General features: G+C 42.2%; 1 protein-coding gene and 1 long non-coding RNA gene across 2 annotated transcripts in view; one reads left to right on the forward strand and one right to left on the reverse strand.

The window, feature by feature from the left end:
- The window catches only part of LOC106034886 (uncharacterized), a 116,771-nt gene that overhangs the window by 21,515 nt on the left and 67,585 nt on the right, over positions 1 to 27,671 (forward strand). Inside the window, exon 2 of the long non-coding RNA XR_010829430.1 lies at positions 26,166 to 26,389. This is a non-coding gene — a long non-coding RNA (uncharacterized lncRNA). The remainder of the gene's footprint in view (positions 1 to 26,165; positions 26,390 to 27,671) is intronic.
- On the reverse strand, positions 510 to 27,079 carry LY86 (lymphocyte antigen 86). Its single transcript, XM_013179312.3, has 5 exons — positions 26,739 to 27,079; positions 12,340 to 12,426; positions 11,088 to 11,216; positions 4,400 to 4,452; positions 510 to 1,271 (listed from the first exon to the last, which is right to left on the reverse strand). The coding sequence occupies exons 1-5, from the start codon at positions 26,857 to 26,859 to the stop codon at positions 1,176 to 1,178; spliced, it is 486 nt and encodes a 161-aa protein (XP_013034766.2). The 5' UTR covers positions 26,860 to 27,079; the 3' UTR covers positions 510 to 1,175.

Here is a 27,671-nt window from a genome sequence, read left to right on the forward strand (position 1 = left end):
GCACCATGCTCATTACCTCATGAACCTGCGCTCAGCTCCAGCACCCTCCTGTGGCTCTGATTCATGTCCATACCTCTCAAAATGAACATTCAAACCCACTCCTGATCCTTCTCCTACTCTTCCAGTCCCCCAAACAGGTTTCCAGGTCCACGATCTCCAACCCAAGCTCCTGAGCCCAGGTGTTTTCCCTATGCTTGTCTATCTACCTACCCATCAGCTACGCCAGCTGCAAAGGCTCCTGGAATGAGAAGTTTGGGGGTGTGCTGTGGCTGGTAGCATAAGTTGTGTTTACTTCTCATATTGCTCTTTTCTCAAAGCAAAGAGCAGTCTGTCCTCTGCTGACATAGAATGTGTATCAGCATAACTCATGTTTCATATTTAAAAAAAATAAAATAAAATAAAGGAACATGCTCATTCAAATTATTTCCTTCAATGTTCCCCCTTGGTTGCTCTTTCCCTCCCAAGTTTGTGTACTTTTTTCCCTTTTAAGTTTCAGAATGATATCAGAATCATGAGGAAAAAATTTCTTTTATTACAAATTCATCAAGAAGCAAGACAAGCACATAGATTAGAAATAGAACAATTTGCATATCACAAAAACATTAATGAACAAACAAATTCAGGTAGAGTCCTGAAGCCAGAAGTAATATCAATACTGTGACTGGCCGCGGAGTGCTGAAAAGAGGCATGTTCATCATGTTTTTGTTCCATAGTTATAACAAAATCTATACAAGCAGAGGCTCCAGACAGGCCTCAGGGAAGATTGAAAGCATTGAGGGATGTAACTAGATAATACATATGAAAATCTTCTTTAGCCTGTGTTAGAAATGGATACCTCCATAGCTTAGTGCAAAAACTGTTTTGGCTCTTGCCTATTCTGCCTCATCGTATTTTCATCCTGAGATGAGAATGTTGGTACCATGTACTTTCTATTTGCAGCTGTTTGTATTAAAAGCAAAAAGTGGGCTACAGTGTGCATTTAGAGATAAAATTACCACTAGAGGGTCTACTGACTTCTTGAAAACAGTGAATTATAAAGAGGAACAGCATCAGAACCACCATATGGGAATTATTTCCTTCAGAATCATTGCAGCATGCAAGCAATTCAATTGGCTTGAATAGTTTTGGTAATCTGTAGCTTTAATGAAATTGGTCTGGGTACATTATTTTAGTTGCTAATAATAATCTAAATAATTTTTCACAGTAAAATCAGCACAAGCAACAGTGACATGATCTTCATTAGTCAGCCTTGCTGAAATAGTGTACTCTCCCTGTATGAAACAAACACAAAGCAAGAGATTAGTCCATGAGTAGTAAATAATTGCTTCAGTTTCTATGAGCGAGTCCTCTTCCTAGAAACAAAATAGTACTTTTCCCATCAAGTTCCTCTGAAACCTCTCCTGTCCAAATGTTTCAGAGCTGGTAAAGGAGTTGCCCATATTTTCTGCCAAAATATGCTCATCAGAAATATCAATGCTGACAGCATAAGTTCAAAATTAAAACAATGGGGGGAACAAAATATTTTGATGTATAAAAATTCCTTTCAAATCTGTATTGCTTCTCATGTTTCTTGTGAGCAAGCACAGTATGGCCTGTGCTGTTTAGTAACTGGAAGGGGAAGAGGTGCTCAGTTGTCTGTCTGGCCCTTCTTTCTTGGATCTTGTTCACCATGTACACTGTTATTTATGCATATGAATTTCTATAAAAGATGGCATCTTGGGGATGTGTGTATAGATGAGTCAATCTGTGATGAACTCCTATACAGTAAAACAAGTGGTAGTTTAACTTCAAATTGTGCAGTTAAACACTAGTATCTTCTTTTTAGGGACAGAACTTGTATTGTTGAAGGGCAAAAATCTCAACCTTAAAGGTGCCATGGCTTTTTTGTGTTGGTCATAACTGCGCTCTCCAGGTGTCTGGAGAAGGAGAAGCAGAGGGCAGGGAGGTGTCAAGGCTCACCTAAGAGATTCAGAAGAGGTGAATGAAATTTAATCCTCTTGAAAAAAAACTTCTTTACTGTGAGTGTGGCAGAGCACTGGAACAGGTTGTATGGAGAGTGTGTGGAGTCTCCTTCTCTGGAGATATTCAAAACCCACCTGGATGTGATCCTGTGCAATGTGCTTTAGGTGACCCTGCTTGAGCAGGGGATCAGCCTGAGATATGATGTCCAGAGGTCCCTTCCAACCTCAACTGTTCTGTGACTCTGGGTTGTTAGCATTGTGGCATTTCTGTTTTCTCTGGAGTTTGTAAGGGAGCAAAACCTGGGGTAGGCAAACCAGGAGAAGTGGAGAACTTGGCATCAGTGGCCTCCTGGTCTTGAACCATAGTCCTTGCCCTGCTCAGGACTTTTCTGGTTGTGAAGCAGGAGGAGGTACAGCTAGAATTAATTGTGCTTCTTGCCATTCTCCTTTTACCATGGGATTTCAAATGCAATATCTGCCCTCTTTCCTCACAGAGAGTATCAAGCTAAGTGTAACATCCAAATTTAGAGAGAGGCCCAATGACAACATGCTCATGAGAATATAGCCTTGTTGTAATCTTCATACAGATTGTCTAAATGTCCCTTGGGTTGGTCAGATGAGACTTCTCTGTAATGAGCAGAAGCTGATTGCTGCATGGAAGAATGGCATTATTTGCCTGATCAATTAATTAACAGTGAAGGCTTCCTATTCCCTTTCTCACAAGCATGTTAATTCTCCAGAAGTTTATAGTTTTATTCATGGAAGTGAGTTTTTAATAACTCATTTCCATTGCTCATTGGTGACTAGATTTTTTTCATTCTCCAGAATAATAATTTCCTCATGGGTAAAAATTGTTATTAAAACAAGATAGTGAACAGTCTTAATGTTTCTGGCTCCAAATTCAGCTAATTTGCCCATAATTGGAGTTCTGCTGCTCTGCGTGGATGTTTCCAAGGCTTTCTCCTTGTCTGGAGACCTGTGTCTCAGTTTCTTTAGAGCCTTTACTACAGAAATGTCATCTGTATGTTAGCAAAGCTGCTCTTGGAGCAGGATGCTGAGTGATACAAGCTTGGGTATTCCTCTGTGTGGTGATGGGGGGAACACACGTTAGGCATTACTTGACATGGTATCTCTAGGCATGGCATTTAGGGAAGCAGACTTGTAAGAATGGGATAACAGGGATAACAGCCTGCGTAAGGGAGCCCAGCTCCCTGTAGGAGAGCCTGGAAAGTGAAGGTTGTGGTTGCTGCTATCAACGGAGGAAGGCTGAGATGTTAGCTGCTGTTATGGAGGCTTGGTCTCCCCAAACCCAGCTATCCTTCTAACCTGTGCAGGACCTGGCAAGCTTAGCTCTCCAGGACTTGTGTCCTTGTTCTCTGTCCCTGTTCTGATCCTGTTGTCTTTTCTTGTGCCTGGACCAATCCAGTGCTGCAATCCAGTGCTGATTAGGCCACAGATCCTCAGTTTTGAGGCTGAGGCATAAGTTTTTATGTCACCTGTTGAAGAACTGAGAGCTGGTGTACTTCTCTGTGCCAGTAAATCTAAGGGGTGTTTTACTGTCCACTTGAACTGCATGCTTTCACAGTGATGACTGTGGCCCCTTCTTCCCCATGTAATCAAACAGATCTCTTGACAATCCCGATCTTACCTTCTCCCCTTCAATCCAGTTTTTTCAGGTATCTGGCTAGAAATCATTTGTTATTGACCCATAAAATATAGCTTCAAGTTGTGCCTGGTTACGGCAGACCACGTTACTTTCAGCATTTAAAACCTATCTAGCTTTGTAATGTGATTTGGTTGAGGTTTAGGAAGGAGACCTAGCTGAGTGTGAAGAAGACTGCTTGTAAAGAGCATCTATAATGGACAACCAAGCAACTCAGTAAGAGCAATGCCTGGGCACTGCCTGCTTTCTCACCCTTCTAAGAATTTCATCTCTTATTCTCTGGCCTTGTGGAACCTTAAAGTGTTCTTGGTCTCATAACTTGTACTTTTATTTGCAACTTAGAAGAAATCTGTCTCTACCTCAAACTATATATGTACAGTGAAATGCATGCAGTTGCAATAGTTATCCAAATTGCCTTTATAGTCTGTGAGGATGAATGAGACTCTCCAAATTATTCAGCCCACTAAGGAGTGAGTTGAACTGCAGCTTTGGTCTCTCAGGAGTCACTTGAAGCTGCATCTACTAAAGAACTGTGTGTGAGTTAGTGCTGGTAGAAGGGATCTGCTATTTGAAGAAAGCCTGTCTGTCTCTGGATAATGGTGTCTTTGTTGCTTTTTAAACAAAGCCCCTTAATTTCATGTTGCAAAAGATTATCCATGATGCAGTGTGCCAGCTGGGGAAGCTTGGAATATGCTGCTGTTGTTGCTTATGGACAGAGGACTACACCTCGTCCAGAAAGCCCTTCTGCTTCAGAGCACAGCTGTGGCAATCTTACCTGTGGGATTTCTTTGATCCCCAGTGTGACAGGTCCCTCATAGTAGAGGTGTTCTGAAAAGCAAAAATGATGGGTGGTTAGATACCACACAGCACATGAAGGAAACAAGCAGCTGATAGACGCTTTTTTTTTTTTTGTAATAGCACTTCAAAATGCTCCAGTGACAAGTGTTACAGAACTGCAAAGTGCTCAATACACAGTCTTGCAACAACCCTCTTGAAAGAAATGTCAGGACGTGTACTGCCTTGTGGGGAAAGCAGAGCCTGGGCTCAAGAAGATAGAGGAGGGGGGCCCTGGCTTTGCACAACCAGGTGGGTGTCCGTATGTCAGCATGCATCCTGCAAATGGGGAAATGAGAGGGGAGCAGGAAATTGCTAGACATGAGTCCTTTAGCATGATCTGTTAAACACCTGGGGATTCAACAGTTGAGCTATACTTTTTGCTTAGAATTAGCAGAATGGTAATCTGAGCTGAGTGTTTCTGTAGGTGTAGAGTTCTGACTGCTTGCTGAACATGACCTTAAAGTAATAAGAACATGTCTGTCTCACTGAGAGAGCATTCACCAAGAAGTTACATGATGTGCTAAAGCCATCGTGAGTTGTGTCGGTGACTGGAATGGAGCCCAGGAGTTGCACCTTCCAATCTCCATCCCCTTAATTGCAAGACATGCTTGCTCTTCACTGTGGAAGAAAGGGCAACTTTAGCATTAATGGACAGAATTCACAAGCTGTTCTGCAGTTCCTCCTACTTTTTCATAGCTTACTGGGCCAAACTGTGTAGACTTGACTGAAAATAAAATTCGTAGATGTTTTGGTACAGAATTTCTTGCACAACTTGCCCTACAGAAGTCATGGAAAACTAAGAACTGTTTAAGGATTCTCTTTTGTAGGTGTCATGAAATATTCTTTACTTTGACAGTGACAGAGGAGTAAGTGTTTCATCATGTTTGAGCATGTGCTGGCATTTTGGTGCTTGTCAGTCCCAGAGAGTTGTTTTAGTCTGGTATCTCTGCGTTGCTTTAACTGTTCCTTGTTAAAGGGTGGACAAAAGATTTGTCACATGATTGTCATATGGTCCATCCCACTGTGCAATAGGTATCTGAAATGGAAACAAGTGTACAGAATGTCTTCCCCACACATCATGAAATATTAGTCAATGCCTTCATTTAACAAACTTAAATGAAAGAATCGTAACTATAATATGCACTAGGAAATGAGTAACAGAAACCTGAGACATCACCAATGTCCCACAGCTGTGTATTAATGAGAAGTTTGTTAAATGTAATGCCCTGATGATTCTGGGAGGTGGAGAAAGAAGCAGGACTTCCCACTGTCTCCCTGAAAAAAATAATACCAAAACTGAATAGAAACAGTACATTCTGGCTTCTCACTCCCAAACTGATCAACTGTATTATAGCACTCAGACTGTTTTCCTTCCCCTCTGTTTCCCTGGCCGCCTCACCTGGACACCAAGAAGTCTTTTTTTCAAAGAGCAGTTGCCATCACTGCTTGCTTCTGTGCATGAAGAAAGCCCTGGAGTCTGACACATCTCCGCAGCAGAGAGTGGTGACTCAAGAATCTTAAAAATACTGCACAGCCCACTTCTCAGTTCACAACTTACTGGAGCCTAAATAGGAGTTAAAGGCATTGCTTACTGCACGACTTATGTGATGAGTGACTCTCTTGGGACTTGGGATGTACGTGTGTGGATGTGAGCTAAGGCATGTTGTGAGCTGCACCCCCAGAGTGGTGCGAACCCTGCATTGGTATGGCTTGTGGTTTGTATGTACTTGCTTTCAGTAGAGGGCCTAAAATGGGCCTTGTCTGTCCCTCCTTCAGTCATCTCTGAATCTAGCACATCTTGGATGACAGCAGAGGAGGATAGAGAGTAAACTGGGCTGTGAACAATTGCCTTTCCCTGAAATCCTTTTCCTCTGGGATATGGAAACTCATCTTGGGTCATGTAGCTCTTTAGTGTCTCACCTAGGCTGTTGGAAAGATGTCCAGATTCTAAACGTAGAGAAACGGTATCCAAGCTCTGCAAAACTTATATTTCAAAATGAAATAGGATCATCAGGCCATATATTTCTTTCTGAAAGGATGGCAATGCTGATCTCTCCTTCACTACAGGTGGAAGCCATTTTATCCCTCTTTGCTATCACAAAGTAATGATTACATCAGTTAGATGAAGGCAGACTTAGGGCTCTGCCTCACCTCTCCCTGTTTTCTTTGATTGCTCTGACTTGTGGTAGCTCTGCATTTGTTTGGTAACAAACATGGGAGGGAGCCAGGTTCTTTCCAGTGGTGTCCAGTGACAGGACAAGAGGCAATGGGCACAACCTGAAACACAGGAGGTGCTGTCTGAACATCAAGAAGCACTTCCATGCTGTGAGAGTGACTGACCTCTGGCACAGGCTGCCCAGAGAGGTTGTGGAGTCTCCATCCTGTGGGATATTCTAAAGCTACCCGGACGTGGTCATGGGCAACCTGCTTGAGCAGGGGGATCAGACTAGATGATCTCCATAGGTCCGTTCCAGCACCAACCATTGTGTGGTTCTGTAATCAGGCCTCTAGAAAGCTCCTGTGACCCTCCTTGCTTCGGTAACTGTGGAAAAGGACTGTGCTGCTTTGAATGTATATTCTGATAGGAAAGCAAAATCAGCTTTACTTTTCATCTAGTTGAGGCCTGCTGTGAAATAATATAGAACTGTAGATCTGTGAATTTTATTGTTCATACTCATTTCTGACTATAGCAATCTTCTTGGTGCCCACATTGTCTGGATCAGGCTTCTCACAGCACATTCAGTGTTCCTCTCACATGGAGATTTCTGCTACAGTTCCAGAAGTGTAAACATTCTGCAAGGCTTTAAGAGCTGTAGTTTATCACAGCGTCCTTCGTATACTCATATACACTTTTGCATTCCTACATTGAAAGAGGATGAACACATCTGTTTCAGTGGTGGTAACTGTCACAAACACTGAGCCGAGCTCATTGAAAGAATTCTGTGGTCTTCATAGAGCAAGCCCAGATGCTTTTGTAGTTGCATAAATGCATGACTGTATATTTACATTATTGGGAACAGCATAAATCATGACTACATTTTTCCTAATTAAAAGTCCCCTATGTTATTATTAGTCCGGTAAGTTATAGCACCTATAATGTGTGCTGTCATCAGTGATGTGCTTTTAGCCTACCTTCCATGTTCAGCTCTTCTCCTTAAAGACTTAATGTGATTTCTGTAGAGCATCCTGGAAAACATTTCTAATGCACTATTGATTCAGGGTGATATTACTGTATTTGTATCAGCTTTCCTCTACTATTTCTACCAAAAGTAACTTAGTCCTTTTCCTTGTCAATGAACAGGCCTCTGGTAGCTTCTAGTCTGACGCAGAGCTTTCAAATGTGTAAGAACTTCCTGAGAATTACTTCAACTTACTAGTTACCATTTACCATGAAGATGCTTCTCATTCCTGACAAAACACCTATAATGAAATTCTCACTTCTCTTTCTCAAATCTTCCTTGCACTGAAAATCTTAAACATTCTCACACTCTTGTACTATATAAAGGCCCTGTACATCTGCACCCACCTCTTCTTTTTCTATGTTTTAGAACTTAAATGCTCCATGTTGGAGTTCTTCTAGGACACGATCTTGCATCCATGCAATTGACACAAAACTTTTGTGAGTTTTAGGGATGCAGGAATGATCTGAATAACTGCCAGCTATAGATATACAGTTGAGTGAGAAAAATGTATATAAATACATAGCTGGATGAGAAATATCCACTCTCTTTACTGGGGAGGAAAAAGTGATATGAAGGGGCTAAGCAAGATGGCATCGTATATCAGTACAAGACCTAGCTTTGTGGTGTAGCTGCTTTCTCGGAAAAATGTATCTAAACTCCCAAAGTGATACCCAGTTCTGTAATTTATGCCTTGTTCTCTATTCACAAATACTTTTTTAGAAACATGCTCACTGTAAAACCTAGCAAAAGAAGCAATAATGCATAGAGTGGAGGTCTAAAGTCAGGGGTGTTTTTGTATTGTTTTGAGAGTGCGCACAAGGAATTGTGCCAGCTCTCTGGTGCTTTCTTCAGTTGGGGCTGAAATAAAACTTGCAAACTTGCAGAGTATGCTAGCATCTTTCACCAGGAAGTTTTGTTGAAGCCTGCAAGTTGTGGTTGGCACGCTGCTAAATATTACCATGCTAGGTCTCTCTCTCTGATTTTAGTGATTGCATTGAGAAATCTGTTAAATCTTATGTAACTATTTTCTTTAGAGGAAGTGGAGAATTACCACTTTCTATTAAAATAGAGGAAGAGCTGAGCTCGTGTTATACCACAAAGAATTTAGCAGTTTTTTTTTGTTTTGTTTTTGCTGTTCTTAAGTGAACAATGGCCTATTTCCTTGCAACCTTTGAGCTTGCAACTTCTCAACAGGGATAAAACTCAAACAAAAACCTTCAGTCCTATTTGGGATTCCCAGTGAGCTGTGCCAGATGTGAGGTTTGTTAACATAAATAGTAAATACTATGATTATGATGAACATGAAACCTGCAGCCATATTAGGTATTATATATTGTGTGTATGATATATAATTATTATACTGGGGGTGGAGGCAACATCCAAAACTTTGCCAAATCCATCTCTTACACATCTCTCGTCTTTGTAACTTCCTCTCTGCTTGTCCACACCAGTGGACCAACAAAATCTTCAGTAGAGCTGTTATTTTACATTACTTGTCACTTTGGAAGAGGGAGGCAGAGGTAATTTTTGTCCTTCTTGTGGTGGGCAAGCACATTGTGTGTACAACTCTAAGCTCATGTCAGATTTGACTACTGTTGGAAATGCTGTCCATACAACATGGAAACAGGGCTCTACATGAAAAGCTTCCATTGTAAGAGTCATCTAACCTTCACTTTTGCTAGGCTGCATACTTGACCATTCACAATATTTTCTTTTGTGATCAGACTTACAGTTGTACTAATATGGTCAAAATATGGTTGTGCTGAATTGCCTCAGACAGGTATTGAGCTCACTTTCTAAAACATGGGTTAGAATCAAATGTCAACTAATTAAGAAATACCACGCTTTCAGTTTGAACCTTAGTCTGAGAAAGTTCACTTCTTTCCCACTGTGATTTAATTACTAAATAGAAATAGCTACTGAACAAGATAGAAGTGCAGAGGTCCTCACATCAACTTAGGGATGCTTCTAAACAAAGATACATAATATTATTTCAACAATCAACTATGGCTTTATATCACTGTGTGCTTCAATTAGTAGAAACAATCACCTGTCAGTCTAAGATTAAGGGAATTGGAAACCCCAGGAGGTTTTGGCTTTGTAGCTTAACGTGTGAAGGGCAGTTTGTGCTCTACTCAGGACTGGCTCCACTTCTTAATGTGTTCTCTAAAGGATGTTAATAAGTACTTCACGAAAACAAGGTAGTTTTTCATGAGGTCTGGGGTGGTTATTTTTTTCTTATAATTCAATACACAATTGAAGAAACCTATAAATTTTTTTTATTTTTTTTTTGTGTGTGTGTGTGTGTGTGTCTATCTGGCTTACAGGATTTACATAATTGGTTGCTCATGCAGCATTTCTCTATTATTCTTCGTGATATTTCTATGCTGCGTGAAATGTTTTAGTAATTTTCCAGGGGCAGTCATAGCAATAGTGTTGTGCTTGATTGTCAGACTCATAGCCCTTGCACATGAATTGTTGCAGCATTATCATGATGGAGATGTAAGTGAATGGAAGGAAAGTGGAGCTCCTGAAACTAACTGATTCTCTAAGAGCTCTGTGGCAGACTTCACTTCAGTTCCACCTCTTTGTTTTAAAATCAACTTAAAGGACGATCACGATGTAAGAGGGATTTCAAAATGACTGTTTAAGATACGTGAATTTTACAGTCCAGAGGCATGACCATAGCTCTTTCTGGACATATTGTGGCTAGCTTTGCACTACCTGGCCTGGGTCATTGCAGAAGGACCTTGAGGTGCACAGGCTCACCTGAGAACAAAGATGCCTGCTTTCTGGGGCCAGCTAATGCCACTGTAAACCAACTAGTGTGAGGCTGGCAGCTGCTGGCTGGCAGCTTGACTGGCATGAACTGTATTCATCTGACCGCAGCATAGTCACACAGTAGGCAGAAACAAGGTACAAAGCAGAGATGGTATCAAATACTATCTTGATCCAAAGATCCTTATTCAAGCATAGTCCTTAAAGTGTGTTAGGAACTGCCTTTAAGGACAGGATGTGTTATTTGCTTAATAGTAAAGAATGTGTTCAGAATGCCTTGTTTGTTTGCTGAACCCTTCCTCTGACAAAAATAAAGGCTAGTTCTGTAGTACTTTTTGCTCACATGACAACCATGTGGCTATAAATAGGGCTTATGAACCTCTCTGCAGTTGGATGGGGTCTCATTACTAAACTTATTTTTTATGGATGTGAAATCCCATGTGTGCGCAATATTCTGTGATTAAAAGAAAAGCAAGCAAACAGGTTAAGGAAAGGCAGGCTCTAAAATTAAAACATCTCTGTCCTACTGTGTTTCTGTCATCCATTAACATGCTGTTGATGTAAACAGAACATTACAATGTATTGGTGCGTTCAGCAGCACAGCGGGTGCATCCTGCTTGGAGTATTCAGTAGCCATCAAACATTTCAGAGTGCTACCTAAATTACCTCCTTTCTTCTTTCCACAGAAAATAAGCTTAGAATGACCAGGCTCGCAAAGTGTGTCTGAGTAGCTCAGAACGGTCTTCCCACCTATGATCAGATCAACCTTGACGTACAGTTCCTTAATGCTGTGTCCTACACAGAAAGAAGGACAGAGTGTTCAGAAAAAGTGCAAGAGTAAACAGCTTTAATTTATTTTCCATTCACCCCATCCTCCCCTCCAGCTTTTAAACCATTAAACATTTTCCCTTCACTGAGGATTCCTGATACTTAGAAATACATGTTTCAGGAACAGGTCTCCAAGTCTCTTGAGGTAGATATAACAAGGGGCATAGCTTACATTTTTATTGTAAATTATGCCCATGACCATTCTCTGATCCTGAGACCAAGTGGCATAGGAAAGCTTGTGTCCATACACCTAAACTCTTTCTTCCCTTCTGTCCCTAGCAGTGTGGCCATGTCCAGTGTGCCCCTTGGAGCAGCCCGTGGCCAAATGTCTGGCTTGGGATGGTTGCCCTGTGTCAGGGACCAGCATGGCAGATAAGTAGTGCTAGGAGGTTGACTGTTTGGGCATTTTTGGCGTGCATCTAGAGGGAGGCCCTGTAATCTGAGTTGGTGGAAAGGTATTTGCAAATGCCTATAATATGGTGTGCAGGCTTGTGTAACTTTGCAGCCATCTGATAACAGGTGCTCCTCAGGGAAAAGGGTAGCACATCCATTAGGAGGATGACCTTTGCATGTAAGGAAGCATTCCTAAGTGTTAAAAGATGCTTGGCACACAAACTCATGTTCAGACCACGAGTATACAGCAGCACAGTCTCATATTTGTTGTAGTAGTAGAGGTTCAAGGTGAACTTGGGGCCAACAGGGTTGCAAGAAGGTGCAAGGGTCAGCCTTGGCAATTTGGGAAGCGCTGCTGATGCTGACACGAGATTGTGGGTGCTGTAGCCATCTCATTCAGCAAGACGTTCCCCAGATGAATCCTCTGTGAAGACAAGCTCTAGATCCAGCCGCCACCTTGGCTGTTCATATGTACAGACGAAGGGTAGGAGAGGGATAGGGGCTGAGGGCTGAATACACTGTCTGAGGCAGAGCTGGTAACAGAACTGCCATTTCTCTAGCCTCAAGCAGGTTTTGAAACTTCTCAGAAATGAAGACCATTTTTATTTTATCAGAGGTTATCACCCTTGCTTACTTAATATCAGCACTTACACGTGAATTATCTGCTTTTGGCACAAGGAAATAGCGATTCACTTACTTAGGACCATGGCAGCTCTGATGTTAAAGGTGTGGGTTGCAACATCAGAACAACGGTCAATGCTGAAAGCAAAGTCTTGCTGGGGATCTGTCAGGAAATAGAAAGCAATGGGTAACAAGAGCAGTAAAACTACAGAAGTGCTTTTAAAAAAACATTACAGATTTCCTAGAAATGTTCCAAGATGGGCTCAAAGCTCCTACATGCCATGTTTACTAGCTACTTCTGTCTGTCCTTCCTCCCACTTCAATCTGAAACACGTTCTGATGATAGCCTACATGGGGCTACAACCTGCTGGATGGAAAATTTAACCAAGTTCAGGGAAAGCAAATTCCCCATGGAGGTGGGTTGTCTGTACTCATTTGACACTGAAGTCCTAGCACTGCTGTTCTTCTCAGGTTCTGTGTGTCACCATTCCTTCCTCAGCACAAATAAAAAATTAATTACGATGACTGTTTTTTAATGAATTTGTATCACAAGATCGCTTGGTGATTGTCTGGGAACCTGAATCCTGAAGTTGATTAGAAAGTCCAAAGATGAAAGCAAAATTGTGTTGCTGAGATCCTGCAGTGGTTCATGCTGGGTCCATTACTGTGTGATATTTCTAACCTGTTTCTTCTCTTGGAGACCTTAGAAGAGCTGGGGGCAGAAGGAGCCCTAAAGCTGCTGACCGACATGGATGTGTTTCTTGCTACTTTCCATGGTGCCCTTTCCTCAGCATGAGACTCCAAAACTCTTGAACAAACACAACTGTTTTCCCCCTGCTTCCACCTTCTTCCTTCCTTCCCCAGGCTATGCGCTATGCCTGAAGGCTTGCCAATGTGTCACTTTCTGGTGACAGCCAGCAGCAACAACTGACAGCTCAGTTGCTGCTGGCACGGCTGCAACGATCGGCACATGCAAGAGGTTTCCAGAGCTGTGGCTGGAGGTGGAAGATGTGGCCAGTTTGGCTGAATGTCATCTAACCCATGGATGTATGCTGTACAAGAGCCTCAAGGCATACTTGGCCCTCATGGTGGCTTCATGGCCTTGCCCATGCATCTGACTCCCTCTTCTGTGGAAAACCAAGAAGCAGTGAGGGTGGACCCAGGCACAACTGCAGCACACACAGAAGCAGCTGTAGGCTCTACGGTCTACACAGAGCTGTTGGTGACAAATTATAGACTTGAGAATTGAATTCTAACTTATTATTGCTTGTGCTTTGAGGTGATCATCTTACTGAATGGAAAATTATGGGTTGGGAGAATTTTACTTTGATGCTGTGGTGACACTTGAGTCATGAGTGACTTCTGTGAGTCTGAGCTAATGTGTCTGTCATCTTTTTGCTCCTAGTCTGACCCTATTTTTGCAGCAGTGCTCCACAGCTGTAGCAGCTGACAGGGAACCAGCCTGGGTGACCAAAGCCTGTTTGTCTATTAGGGGAGCGTGAAAAGAATGAAAATGCTGGGAGGACCTGGCATCTTCAAGCCAGAATCTGCAGCATGTGGATTGTCAGTGCGGTCCAAAAGGATCTCCCAGGTCCTAACTTATGACAATTTAAAATAACTATTTGTTATAGGTAAAAGGAGGTAAAAGTCACAGTAATTTCCCACAGCTCTGTATCCCTATGCTGTATTTTTCCTTCCACACCACTAAACCAGTCTCTGTAGTTACATGACCTGCTTGGGACAGGCGAGTGTTCATCGGCTACTCAAGTGTGACATGGGTCAGAAGGGGGTCATTCCTCTTTTTCCATGTTCCTGTCAGTTTTTGCTTTGTTATTGCAGCTTCAGAAGTTGTCGCAATCAGGTAGGAGAGCAGTTTCCTGCTCCAGATGGAAAGAGTGTCAAACTTCTCTTTTTTTTTTTTCCAGGACTGTTATGCCTGCTTCCCCTCTGGTCTCTGCCACCTTTCAGGGCTTGGTTTCCGCTTTCTTCTGGACTTTTGCAATAGCCCCTCTCATTTCTGTTTTTGGTGTGTGGTGCATGGATAAGTTTCAGGAAGCAGCCGTTCAGATCCTGAGCAAGTTGGGTACTGTTGCCTACAAGCAGTACTCGTTGTCAAACGACCAAAATTTCCAGTTCCGTAATTTTCAGAGGGGAACATGATCAAAGATGGCACTGCAACATATACAATGCTCTTTTCTTTTCAAAGAGAAAGAGGCTGTGCTTTAGTCAACAAATTAAATCATGGTATTAAGGCTAGAAGTTTTTTTGCTTTTTTTTTAGCTGAAAATTTATCTTCCATAACTGTTTGGATGCAAAGAAGATGTTCATGAAACAAAGCTTCCCTGGAAAACATGTATTTCTCATAAAGAACTCCACCTCAGAGCTGTTTTAGTTTAGTTCATGAGTTGAGCTTTTTTGCCAGGTGAAGTATTTCATGGTGCAACATAACCACGGTGTCCCCTATTCCACCACTAGTGATGCAGCACAGAGGGACACTGGTGTGTTGAGGCACATGTTGCCTGATCCCCAGTGAGGAAGTGTGTGTGAAAACACTCACATGAGGTAGTCCAGCAAAATTTGTGAATTAGAGCACTCGGATTTTGTGTTGGTACTATTTTGCTGTGAAACAAACTTTTCTACTGGCGAATTAAACTCCAATTAATTTTCTGACCGTCTCCCTGTGGAAATTCAGGCGATGACTTTGCAATCCAACATCTTGGTTACTATTGTGTACATGGCAGACTTCTGCTGAAATCAATTGAAAGGATGGCTTTGTTGTTAAATCTATGGTGCCAGGGTGTCTGGATTCCAAAAAGAAAACAAAACAAAACAAAAAACGTAGGCAGAAAGGATGCTGCTAAAAGGAAATTAAAGGAAATACTATTTTTTTTAACTACTTGATATGCAGAGATGTTTGTAGATTGAGCTGAGCGCTGTGAACTAAGGTAGTGTGCCTTACTCCTTTCTTCAAATGTAGAGGAGTCCCTCGTGTGACAAAAGCAACTCAAGGCCATTGCCATTTCTCTGTTGCACAACTGTGAGTCACTGTCTCTCTCTTACGGAGGTTTAATTCTTACTCTTCCTTGTTGCCTCAATCTGAAGTGAGCTGGTTAGACTGAAAAAATACAAGTTATGTCTTTCACATGTGCAGAGCAATAACATTTATCATTAAATCTCTAAAATACATGGGGCTGCCCTTCAGCCTTCCACTTCCCTGCAACATTTCATAGTGCACAGTACTGTATGTTCCCAGACTTCCCTCCACCCACTCCCTTCAATCTGTTCCCTCTTCCATAATTAAAGCTAGAAACTCTTCAACTGAATGCGGAGTTTTGCTTTTCCAGTTCAGCTTTGATATGTTACCAACACTTAAACGTTGCTGGAAATTTTGCAAACATGTTGAGGTTTATTAGTAAAAATCTGCTTATTGGGGGGGGGGGGGAAGAATATTTTTTGTATTTTTTGTTTCTCTGTACATCTGTCTGAGAAAGGCTTGGGTTATAACATTTTCAGCTATCATGAAGGTGCCCAGGAACAGGATTTTGACTGAAGTTTCTCTATAGACAGTTCTAAACCTTTCAGGCAACTGCCTTCAGAAAGATGTGAGTCTTTGTCCTTTGTAAACAGTCTGAGGATCTGAAGCACTCTAAGATCTCTTAGGCCTGCTGTTTGAACTCAATGCCATGCCTAATGCTGGGCCTTCAGCTTTATCTCACTGCAGTACAGTCCTGCTTTGTGGAAGGTAAATATGGGATGTATCTGATCACCAGTTACAAGGTGGAGTGCCAGCTGACCCCTGTATCACACCTCCTGTTTTACTCTTTCCCAAATACTCTGGTGGAGATTGATTGCCATATTGGCTTGGTATGTGGTTTTCCTCATGCACAACCTGTAGTGTAGTACCATAGTTCACGATTTCAGCCTTTATGGCTTAATATTGTGAGGTGCTTGAAGTGGTGAAGTTTGCTGGGCATTTCTAGATCACTGAGCAGACACAATTAGTACTGCTTAGAAGCTCAGATAAGTTATAGGAAGAAAAGTTCAGGAACTCCTTTTCCTACTCCTGTTCTTAGCAGAAGGTCATGTCCTAGGTAAGTTAGCTCAGACAGATTTACAGTGGTATATATGCATGACCCTCCTGGCTGCAGGCAGTGTACCTTTGACAGAGACAGGGACACGCTTTCATGCCTCAGTTACTGCAGCTGAAGGGCCACCAGCTCACCCTCCTGCTGAACACGGGTGTGCACCAGGACAGAGGGCTGTGAGCTGGGGCTGCCCGTGTGCCCCACTTGTCTGTTCAGCCTCCTGTTCTCTGGGAGTTGATCCCCATCAGGGAGATGAAGTGGACAGCTGGGAATGATAATGTCTTAACCTGCTACAGCTGTGTCCTTCAGCACCAGACCTGTTAGCAGACCACCAACAGGGGATTACAGAAATTGCATGGTTGGATGGGAAGGACCTGTTACAGGAATTTTGTTGGGCTGTTCTAGAACAGCCTGTCTTATTGTTCTATCTCTCTCCCCACCATCCTATTAGCTATCCTCTACTGGCTTTACTCTCATCTGAACTTGCTCTTAAATCCCACTGTTCCCATATGAGTACGAAAATAAATGGCATGACTGAACCAAGAGCAGCAAGCATGCAAGCTTTGCTTGCAGGAGAGCACATATGTAACTCTTGCAGGGGTGAGAAGCCTCTCCAAATTAATAAGCTTTGGGCCTTTAGAAATTGCACTTTTAGGAGAAAAGATGTACAATTGAGTGGAATGACATAGCTGGGCTTGGTTAGGGTCATACAAGGACAGACTGATGCTAGAAGAGCTGGAAATGAGCACAAGGAAGAAACATTTAGTAATTACCCAACACTCCTCACCTTCAAAGCTCTTAATAAAATTAAATCATTAGTCCTTACAACATTCAAGGTGATGAAAGGGAGGGAAAGAATGAGGAACTGTTTGGGATCTCACTCTGTATTCACTCAACATTTTCCCTTTAATGTCTATTTAAATAAATTAACCCAAATGCTCAAGGTTATATTTGACACTGTGGAATCTACTCACGAGGTACTGAGGAAGAAGCACAAGCTGCATTAGATTTCTAGTTTTATGTCTAGATTTCCCTGAATACCTTCAGTTTAATGAACTTCCCTTCAGGTCTTCCTTCACTGCATGCTGCAGCCATGTTCATTCATGGCTGGGAAGAGCAGAGGGACCCTCTGTTCAGTGCGGAGCAGAATAAATTTTGAGAATCATGTCAGTTGTGGCTACTTAATCATAAGAATGCTTCATTTCAAAGCATTAACCTGGGCTTTTCCTTGGTTCAGACAGGCACACTGGTTTCCTTTGCAGAAGACATGGTATGGTTTATCTCCTGTATGTTTCTGACATGATTAGGCAACATGGAGGTTAAGGAATGGGAAAATCACAGTTGATGTATCCTTAACATCCCAGGGCTACAGACCATGGGAATTCCCCACTGCCAATAGTTCTATCAACTTGTGGTCTCTGAGGTCTGCTTAAACCTGAAGCTCTTGGAGGTGACTAACAGAGTCAGTAACTGTGCTTCCTTTCTGTTAAGACCTATGTGGCAGTAGAGAGGAGTCTGAAGATCAGTCTCAGTACAATCTATAAGCTAAAAACCCCTAGAAGAGTAGAGAGAGAAATGTAGAATACGGTTAAAAAATGTTCATGCAATATTTAAATCATTTCCACTCCTCTCTCAAGAGTACTGAACACTGGTAATGCAAATAGCAATTACAGTTTTGTTAGATTAAGGCAAAGGCATTACTGGCCTGTTTTTATGGCCCTCGTTTTGAAGCCAGGTAATTCCAGCATTTCATGAACTAATTTCAACAAAGGGCTAAGGCTTTGTCTCTTACTAATTCAAATACAGCTCATTGCTGAGTATAACTGATGCCCAGATTTGCAGATGTTCAGAAACTATCTCAGAAGGCTGGTAACCTCCAAATGTGTTGCTGGGGCAATAACTGCAATAGTAACAGCATTTGGGGTGTGAGGACCAGATGTGGGATGGAGGGCTCAGCCCATGAGCAAGGATGTGTGGCAGATGGCGAAGAGAGGAAGAGATGTGCCCAGTATCAAGCCAAAGAGCTGGTGGTGAGCTGGGTGGAAGCCTCTAAAGGCAATGTGGGTGAGGGGCTCTCTGCAGCCTGGGGCTACGTCTGGTGATAGGAGTGTCATTACCTTGCACAAATCAGCCCTGCCAAAAACTTAACTCAAATTTCCCTGCTTTTTCCTGCCCAAACCGCCTTTCTTGACAGCAGGCTTGTTAAAGCTATTTGCAAGGGCTTGAGGGGAGGCCCAGTGTCTCAGGGTTCATGAAGGCTTTCCTTGCTTTTGCCAGTGGTGATATTTGGAAAGGTGTGGGTGGGGAGATGTTGCTGTGCTTTGAGTGGTATGACAAGCTTTGTCTAAGCCTGTTTAAGAAGGTAAAACTGAAAGATGCTGGCTTTGAGAGACAGCACATATAGATCTGCATTTGTATTTGATAATCCTGATTTGTCCTAGTTAGCCTGAGAGAGAAAGGGAAGCAGGGCTGGCTTCAGCTACAGCAGTTTAACCAAAAAAAAAAAAAAAAAAAAAAAAAAAAAAAAAGCTGCATTAATTTAGGCCCAGCAGGGAATGTATTAGAGAGAAAGTCTTTGTTCTTCTGTTCTGTTGGTAAGAAAATGCCATGCACTGCATGAGTAAGATGCATACAATAACTGCCTGTATTCCTAATCAGATCTGTCTCTTCTCTCTTCACGTGCTTCTTTATCGTCTTTATATTGTTCTGCTTGAGACAGATCTCTGGGCATCAGGGCTTGCCTCTAGGACTGAGGATTCACAACAGACTTGCAGACCTGTGTCAGAAATAGAACCAAACATTACCAGCAACTGCCCTGCTGTTAGACACATGCCATGCTCTGGGATAACAGGCTTCACTGCTGATTATACAGAACAGTAATCAGCAGCATATAAATGAACTAAATGTTCCCATTTTCCCGGGATGGGTTGAAATCCACCACAGGAGTGTGGCAGTAAGCTATAATTAGAATGGCATGCTCCCTCTGCTAAGGAAACTAGCAGGGTTCCCGCCTGCCCGATCACCACTGGATCGTTTGACAGGAGTCATCCATCTTCAGGTGAAGAGGAAACTGGTGCATTGAATTAAGTTGTGGTAGTTTTCAAGATCCTAGCTTTGGCAAGCGGCAGCTCTCCTGAGTCTAAAAGCAGCATTTATGACAGATCAGAGGTTTGGAGTTTGGTATGTGGTGGTTCTTTGCAGGGTATTTGGGCATCTTGTCCCTTGTTGTTACTGTTCCTTCCAAATGTTAGTTTGCCATAAGCTTCCTTGAAGTTGCTGCAGTGACGCCAACACAATAATGCAGAAGTAATTTTGGCATTTTTGAGGTGTATTTTCATTTTTCTTGGATTATTCTAGGTATTTTTGCTGGTGGATGTTAAATTGCTGCAAGAAGCTGATCATCGAATCACAGACTGGTTTGGGTTGGAAGGGCCCTTAAGGATGATCCAGTTCCAACCCCCTGCCATGGGCAGAGACACCTCCCACCAGACCTGTCCAAGGTCCCATCCAGCCCGGCCCTAAATGCTTCCAGGGATGGGGCATCCACAGCTTCTCTGGGCAAAACCTCCTACATCTCTCCTATTTTCTTTGGTAAACTGTAGGTATTGTAGGGTCCAGAGCTTTTTTTGGGGCCTTCATGACAGATGAGATGAGATGATGTGGCCATGCCCAGAAAGCCTAGCGATGCTTCATACACTCACACAGAAAGCTTTACCCTGGAGCACTTATGAGCTTGCTCTTGTTCCTAACTTGATGCAGTGAACATGCCTTTTGATAATTTCTACTTTATATAACCCAGGAAGTTAATCTCAGTTTTATCACATTGCTAACAAGGCTGTGTTAACATAGAGACTCAAATTCTGCATGCAGTAGCAAATGGTGGTTCTGCTTTGCCCACAGTAATTTTTAACTGTAGTGAAATGCACATTTTTTTTTTAGGTGCGCCTCTCCTATTTGCTTCCAAAGAGGAGAGCACATTTTCCTGTGGCTTGCTTTGTGGGCTGTTACCCCTTCTTCTTGTGGTAGCTTAGTGACTCAGTGGCTACAACAACCGAAGACATGGCAAAAGTCAATAGGTGGAAAATGTATCTGTTATTTTAGATTTAGCAGCTGGAGATGAGCAGGATGGGCTGTCACAAACAACTTTCTTTTGCAGTATATGATGCAGGACCTTCATTGATTTGGTGGGAAAAAAAATGGGCACCATGAGGAAATATCTGAGAACTAAATTAGATGGGAAAATTTAAAGCAAGGTGGCAAAAGTTCAGCTGAGGTTAATTTTCTCCACAACTAGTCTCATTGAAAGCATTAATATTGATTTTGCTAAATGGTTCAAAGTCTAGATGCTGAACCTATTTTTTTTTCCGAAGTACCACAGAGGTGTGAAATTGTATCCTGTTCCTCCTTACTGTTTACATTTTAAAACTTACAAAATACCCTTTTCTCTCTGAAATGAGGTAAAATTAAGTTAGAACCACCTAAAAGGTCACATAGGGAATGAAAGTTTGAATCATTTCTAATGAAGCGGAGAAAGAAACAGACTCAGAAATTTCAGTTCATGGAAGGACCAAAACTTTTTAAAAAGTTTTACATGTGCAAAATTAAAGCAAATTTACATGTGTACTCACATCCATGCTACCTTGATTCTGATGGTAGCTTCAGTCTGTTAGGATTCAGTGCCAGAAATATGCCTGTCAACATCTGGCCTTCCCCCTGGAATAAGTAAGCTACACCAGATGAGTGCAGCAGCCAGGCTATGACACTAAGACGGCTTGGACAGAGCAAATAAAAAAAATGTTTTCAAGTGAAATTCTTAAGTTCTTTGATTGTTTGCCCATTAGCAATCTATGCAACAAAAGATCAGAGGGGAGTTGGTGTCTTGTGGCTTTAAATAATTTAGAAGCAGAAGCAATTGCTGGAGACTGCTTGAGGGAAATAAATAAATAAGTCCAAGGGAAGCATCTGGCTCAATCTATCTGCCAAAAAAACAAAGAATAGTGGAAAAAGAACCTTCTTTCACCAAGCATCTAGCAGAACATTTGCCCTGAAGATGCATGAGGTGAGAGTTTTTGCAGACATTTCTTTGCCAGCTGAAGCTATTGGATTACTGATATCCTTTAACTAAAGGATGTATGTGCTTGTGGCCAGGGAGGAAGGGACCAGCAGCCTTGGTTGACGTAGAAAGCAGAAAGGGATAAGCTGTGAAATTAGTGCTGCAACAATGACAATTTAGCAGGATTGCTTAAAAGTTGGTATTGTTGATTTAGCAGGATGGGTGTTATGTTGTCTATTAGAAAAAGAAAATAAGGAAAAAAAGGATTTTTAAAAGAAAGTGTATTTGATCTCTGTATGTAGGAGAAAGGATGTGACGGGCCTGAGTGCATGAGGGGGACGCCAATAAGACCGAAACTATTAGCACGGACAGACAAATCATCAGGATAATGTAATCTAACCAGTCTATCAGTTTCCACTTTTAAAACTAACAAACAAACAACCCCCCTCCTTCCCAAAACAAACAAAAACCAACACTGAGAAGTTCCCTCAAAGTGGAGTTTAACAGGAGGGTTAACAGCTTATCTGAGCAGGGCAGATTCTGCACCAGGACAACCCTGTTGACTTCAAGGGGCTTTTTCTGGCAAGATCCAAATCTGGGCTCACACGTTTAAAAAACAATACAAATTAGATTTTCCTCTACCAGTAAATGCAATCCAGTGCAAGCTCATACCAAAGTGGGCAGTGCTGCTCTCTTTTACTCTATCAATGTAGGGCAGGAAAAATCTTCATAAAAATAACCCTGCTTGAAGTGTGACATAGAGCTATGCAAGCAGTCATGGAGCTCAGTGGACAACACATGTTCGGTCTAACTGCTCTCTTTATGAAGAGGCATTGGCATGTAAAAATAATTCCCTGAAGGGGACGAGAGAGGCTGCTGCTATGTCTAGCAGAAGGCATTAATTATAGCAAATGGTTGCCCATATCACTAAGTGTTGTTATTTGTTTGCATGTTTGTTTTTAAATCTGAAGATAGATAAAATTGTAAAGACAGGGTACAGTCAGTTTTCTGTTTAGGTTCTGGAGTTTGAAATGAATGGTGATTGATTCCTCCTCCTCTCAAAACTTCAGCTAGTGGCTTCAGATGAAAAAAACAAAGTCAGACGTGACTTGGGAAATCTGCTTGTCTCTGCCTGATAGTCAAAAATCCCATATGCTCTGAACAGTGTTTTATAAAGCCTGGGGAATATCCTTCAAGACTTAGCTTTGGCTGGCCTGCAGATCTCCCTGAAATTCTGTGTTATTTACTCCTGTGCTTAGGAAACAAAGTCCTTAATGGTCAGTGTTCTCCAGACCCTTTCTAGGACCCTTCTACCTTAATAGTAGCCTCTTCTGCATTGTCAAGAAATCTCCATTTTCAGGCAGCAGAAGTTCTGAATTCTTCAAAGTCCTAACCTTCGCATAGAGCTTTTTTCATCACTGGGAGTACTGGTCTGGGTATGCTGGCTGAAATAAAAACAACTATTCTGGAATACTGATTTCTTGACAGAGGCCCAACTCAAATTTTAAGAAAAAGCTGTAAAAATGCTTGTAAAATGCTTTTCATGCACCTATAGTAGCAGTCACCTGCTTTACCCTGTGGAGAGGGTCCCATTTGAACAGTACCTCATAAGAATGTTTTCATGGCTAATTGACACAAGCTTACATGAATGGTCTAGAGGCAGGTGCTGGTAGATGCATTGAAGAGTTACATTTTGTAGTTTCTGACTGCATTGCACTTTGCACTTTCAGCTAGATGCCTGACAATCAAATACCATTGGAATCTGCTCAGGGCACTCTGCTACTGCTGCCTTGCTGCCTTTCCCTTCCCACAGAATTGCCTTTTAAAATGTAGCTGGAAAGATCAAAAGCATTGTTGCTGTAAAAATCACTGTGAAATTAAAAGGGATAGGAATCAGCCATTTGTGTAGCAGATTCTTTTCACGTCTCTGCATAGACTTGCCAATTACAGTTCCCTTTTCTCAGTTGGAGATGTTAACCTGTGTTGCTTTTATCTCAGGATCCCTGCACAGGTTTCTAAAGTGATTTGTGGTCATTTGAGATCTTCCTTTGTTTTTGTCACTTCTTCCTAGGAGGAAGAGTGGCACTGATGGGAAATGTCTTGCTATTTATAGACTGTCTCGGTGTTATGTCTCCTGCGGTTACGTGGAGGAGGCAGTGTACTGTCTATTTACTTCTAGACCACCCATCTCTCAGCCTGAGTTTCTTGCTATGGACTTGATGCTGAGAATTTTCTTCTGATTTCCTTTATATTTTTTTTTCCCCCCAAGTGTGTGACACTGATCACTGGGGTCTTATCCAGCCCTTTCTTTTGATGCATGCCTTAGGGTCCTGTTTTTGGAATGCTTAGTCTGACATTGCTGGGTGTGAATGGGGATGCTTTCTGTAGGATCCAGAATATGGGGTGACACTAAGGGGTTTGATGCATGCCTGTAAACTACCCCATTATAGAGGCAGGTTGCAGCTAGGTCAAGTGCTTTCAACAGGGAATTGGGACTTGCTCCTGGGTATAGAAGACTGCTATTCTTTCTCTGTCTGTCTTCAGTTAGCCAGCTAAGCTTCTCTGCTACGCTTATCACTGGTATGCTAACTCTTACTTTTGGCTTTAATCAGATTTTTGAAGCCTTATAGGAGAAGATCTGATAAACTGCAAAGCATAAATGAACACACACCTCCATTTTAAGCTCTCAGACTGAACTCTATTAATCTGCTGATAGAGTTTGAGAAATAAAGTTGTGAAGTAATTGGCTAAAATTCCCCCGACCTTTTTAAATTTTACTTGATTCAGCCCTGGTGTACTGATATCATCATAGAATTTATAGTAACAGTAATAGTGGTGAAATCCTGACCCTCTTGAAACCATCAGGGAATTTTTTACCCAATATTTCATACTAGAAACCTCCCCGTAGATATTGTATCCCAAAATGTGTCATTCTCTGGCATCTTCATTGGATCAGGAGATACCTTGAGGATGTATCAGAATGAAGAGGACATGCAGGAGGGAAAGTTTCACGGGGGGGGCCTAACATTTATTTGGGGATTGGGTGCCCTCAGTAGGGAGTCAGCTTAAAATAAGTGTGGGTTTAGTTTTGCAACATATTAATGTTCTTCACTAGTTTGTTGGGATGCCTTCTGTGGCTGCTAGGATGTGTTATCATAGTCCCTTTTCCCCAGCTCTGGTCTGTGAGCCAGGAAGCTGCTCCCACTTTTTTTAATCTCGTACTAACACCTTGAAGAATGAGCAACCCTATGGTTTTGGAGTATTCCTTCCCTTGAAACACCTAAAGTGTATGGGCAGCTGCCTAGCATTGATGCTGTGCCTGCTGACATTACAAAGTTTTCATGAGGGGGTTGGTTGGGAGAGGGTCTTGTCAAAACCAGGCACTAGCATGTCTTTTCCTTCCTGGGTGAGAACAGCTGTTGGGACATAGCTAAAGAAAAAAGCTATGTTCTTTACATCAAATGATGGTTAAGAGTGAAATGAAGTGCAGACAAAGCTTCCCTCCTCCTGAAAGGCTGATCACTGCCTTTGTCACTGTTGCAAGCTGGCCAGCGAGCTCATGAAGAGCTGTGTCTTCTCTGAAGAGAGGGAACGCAGACTACTGTATTCTGATTAACCTCCCCATCTAGGAGGCTTTCTATAGATTTTTGGGCTCATCCCAAAAGACTTTTTTGTTTGTTTTGCTTTATGCAAGCTACCAGACTATGAGATATCATATCAGACTATGAGATATCATTATCAGCTAAGATGCCAACGGTGCTTCCTGGTCTGATGCTACAGGTACAGGTAGCTTCTGGAAAAAGGCAGGGCAGAACACTTTGAGAGCAGCTGTGAGTGTTGCCACAACTGAATCTGCCTGAGCTGTAAGGGGGCAAAGAATCAGGCTTCAAACAAGGAATCTGATTTAATTCTTGCATTGCTTCCATGTCTGTGTAATCCTCTCATCTCCCATAGCTGTGCCTAGGAGAACAGAAAATCACTCTTGTGGTGGGACCAGACTTGAGATCTCTGGCTTGTGCTTCTCGAGCTGTGAACTCCTCGTGAACTCCTCCTGTTACCTTTCTGTGTGTGGCAAACCAAACAAGTGATATGTATGTTCTAAACAAACGCATTTTGTTTGTCAGTCCAGTGGTGTGCATAGTAAGAAGCAATGCCTGACTGACACGTGCCCAGCAAATTTCATCATCATTTGAATCAACTCAAACTGTAGCCTGTGCCCCTGTGTCAAGGCATCTCATGCTAACTGAGACCTGTAGAGGGAACAGAATTTGTTTATACAACTAATTCTTAAAATAAAGGTAGTACCAGTGCTCGTATTCAATATCTAATTAAATATTTTCCTAATGCAGTATACCCATTTATAATATGTGAAGCCTGACTTTGTTCTCCGGGGAACAGGCCAGTGAAGAATTGCATTACAAATATTTATTTACTTCCCTTGTTCCTCACTGGCTTTATTTTAATGGGTGTGCAAAACTGCATGAAAGCTACAGGGGAGAAAAAGCCCCCCAGGAAAGCCTTTGTATCTGGATGAATTGGAAAAACAAACTCTAGGGTGCTCATTTGCCATGAATCACTTTTCACATCACGTGCGGAAAATGAATGAGGCGTCTGTGAATCTAATTCCCTTTGTCCCAGTTGTAAAGCAGATCAGCACAATAGGAGAGGCACAAGGCCAGCAAAGCAAGAGGTGGAAAGCAAGCACCATTCAGTGAATTCATTTTCAGTCATCCCACTGCCACTTGCTCCTTTTCTTCTCTACAGATTTAAAGAACAAACAAACCCGGAGGTCCCTGGGAAATGCCCCTATTAAGTGCTGCTGCTGAGGTCTTGCTAAGCATGGTGGCAACTGCTGAGAATGCAACTCCTTCCCGCTGTCACACCAGGTCCCCTGTCACTCCAAGTGGAAGGACAGAAAGCACATCACCACAGCCTAACCACACGATAAGAAAACAGCAGATTGGTGTGTTGAAGAGTCTGTGTCAGAGGTAAAAAAGGATAAAGATTTAGGGTCTTCCTGTTTTTTGTAACTGAGCTTCAAGTTAAAAATCCTAATCGTCTTTCATGCTGAACTGAATTTTTGGCAGCTACTTAACAATCTGAATTAGGTTACATTATTTCCTCTCTATTATATTCCATCTAAAATCAGTTAGATTTGTGTGTGTGAGAACCAAACCCGTTATATTTGAAAAACTAAAAGTGTTCCAGCTGCAAAACCCAGTGCTGGCCTGGGAATGTAACCCTTCCATTCACTGCCTGGTTTATAGGCTTCTCTCACTGCCTAAGAACAACTTCGTTGCCCAGCTTAAAGGAAAATGGAAATTTTAAGAATCTCACCACAGCTTTTGTAATGAATTTCCAAGTTGTCCTCTTTGCAGACTGTGTGCGTAGGCCATTCTGTGCTGGCATTGATGGAAAGCAGGACTAAGATGAGAACAAGAGCATTTGATGTCTTCATGGTGATGGTGGCAGTTTGCAGGATCAGTTCTCTCTGTCTCTTGCTAACCCTCTGTGGAGGGAGCTGTTCCTTCCCTTCTCCGAGGGAGACAGGAGTTACTACATTCACGCCTGCAGAAGGGTTAAGTGAGCCAAGGCAGCCTCCAGCTTACCACAACGTGGTATAAACAAGAGGCTAATCGGAATTGGAGGGTGCTGTTTCCGTGTGCTCAGACTTCTGCTTTCTGCTTCATGTTAGTTTAAACTAATGACAAATGAGCTAATCACACCTACTCGCTGCACTGCATAGCCCTGCCTTGGTGCCTGCTGGAACAATGCAGCAAACTGTTTGTTTTTCTTCTTGCTGCCAGTTTCTTCTCTTGAAGTCAAAGCATTTGGGTCAGGACTTCAGAAAAGCTTATTTAGGCCCCCTCGCTGCAAAATATTTTGATCCAAATCACCCCATCTTAGTCGCACAAAGTCAGACTAAATTTTGCAAGGTGGCCAGTTTGGTTTCTGTGTTTTTCTTGGTTAAAAAGAAAATAAAAGCACTCTGCTAGAGGGAAGAGAGATTTGTCTGACACAGCTGACACACCAGATAACCAAGTCTTGAAACTTTTAGGAATTCTCTCTGCTTGACTGTGCTGAAGGCTGCATTTTCGTTCATTTTGTTCAATGGTACTAGGAATATACTACTTAATAGTAAACCCAGTCAGGTAAATGCAGACTTCACTTTTTTCCTTCTGTCTTCCTGATTGTTTAACTGTCCAGTACTGACACTGCATTTGTTATTCATGCTAGCTTTTGGATGAAGCACAGCTTTAAAAAAAAAAA

This window comes from Anser cygnoides, chromosome 2 (assembly GCF_040182565.1).
Source record: "Anser cygnoides isolate HZ-2024a breed goose chromosome 2, Taihu_goose_T2T_genome, whole genome shotgun sequence".
NCBI lineage: Eukaryota > Metazoa > Chordata > Aves > Anseriformes > Anatidae > Anser > Anser cygnoides.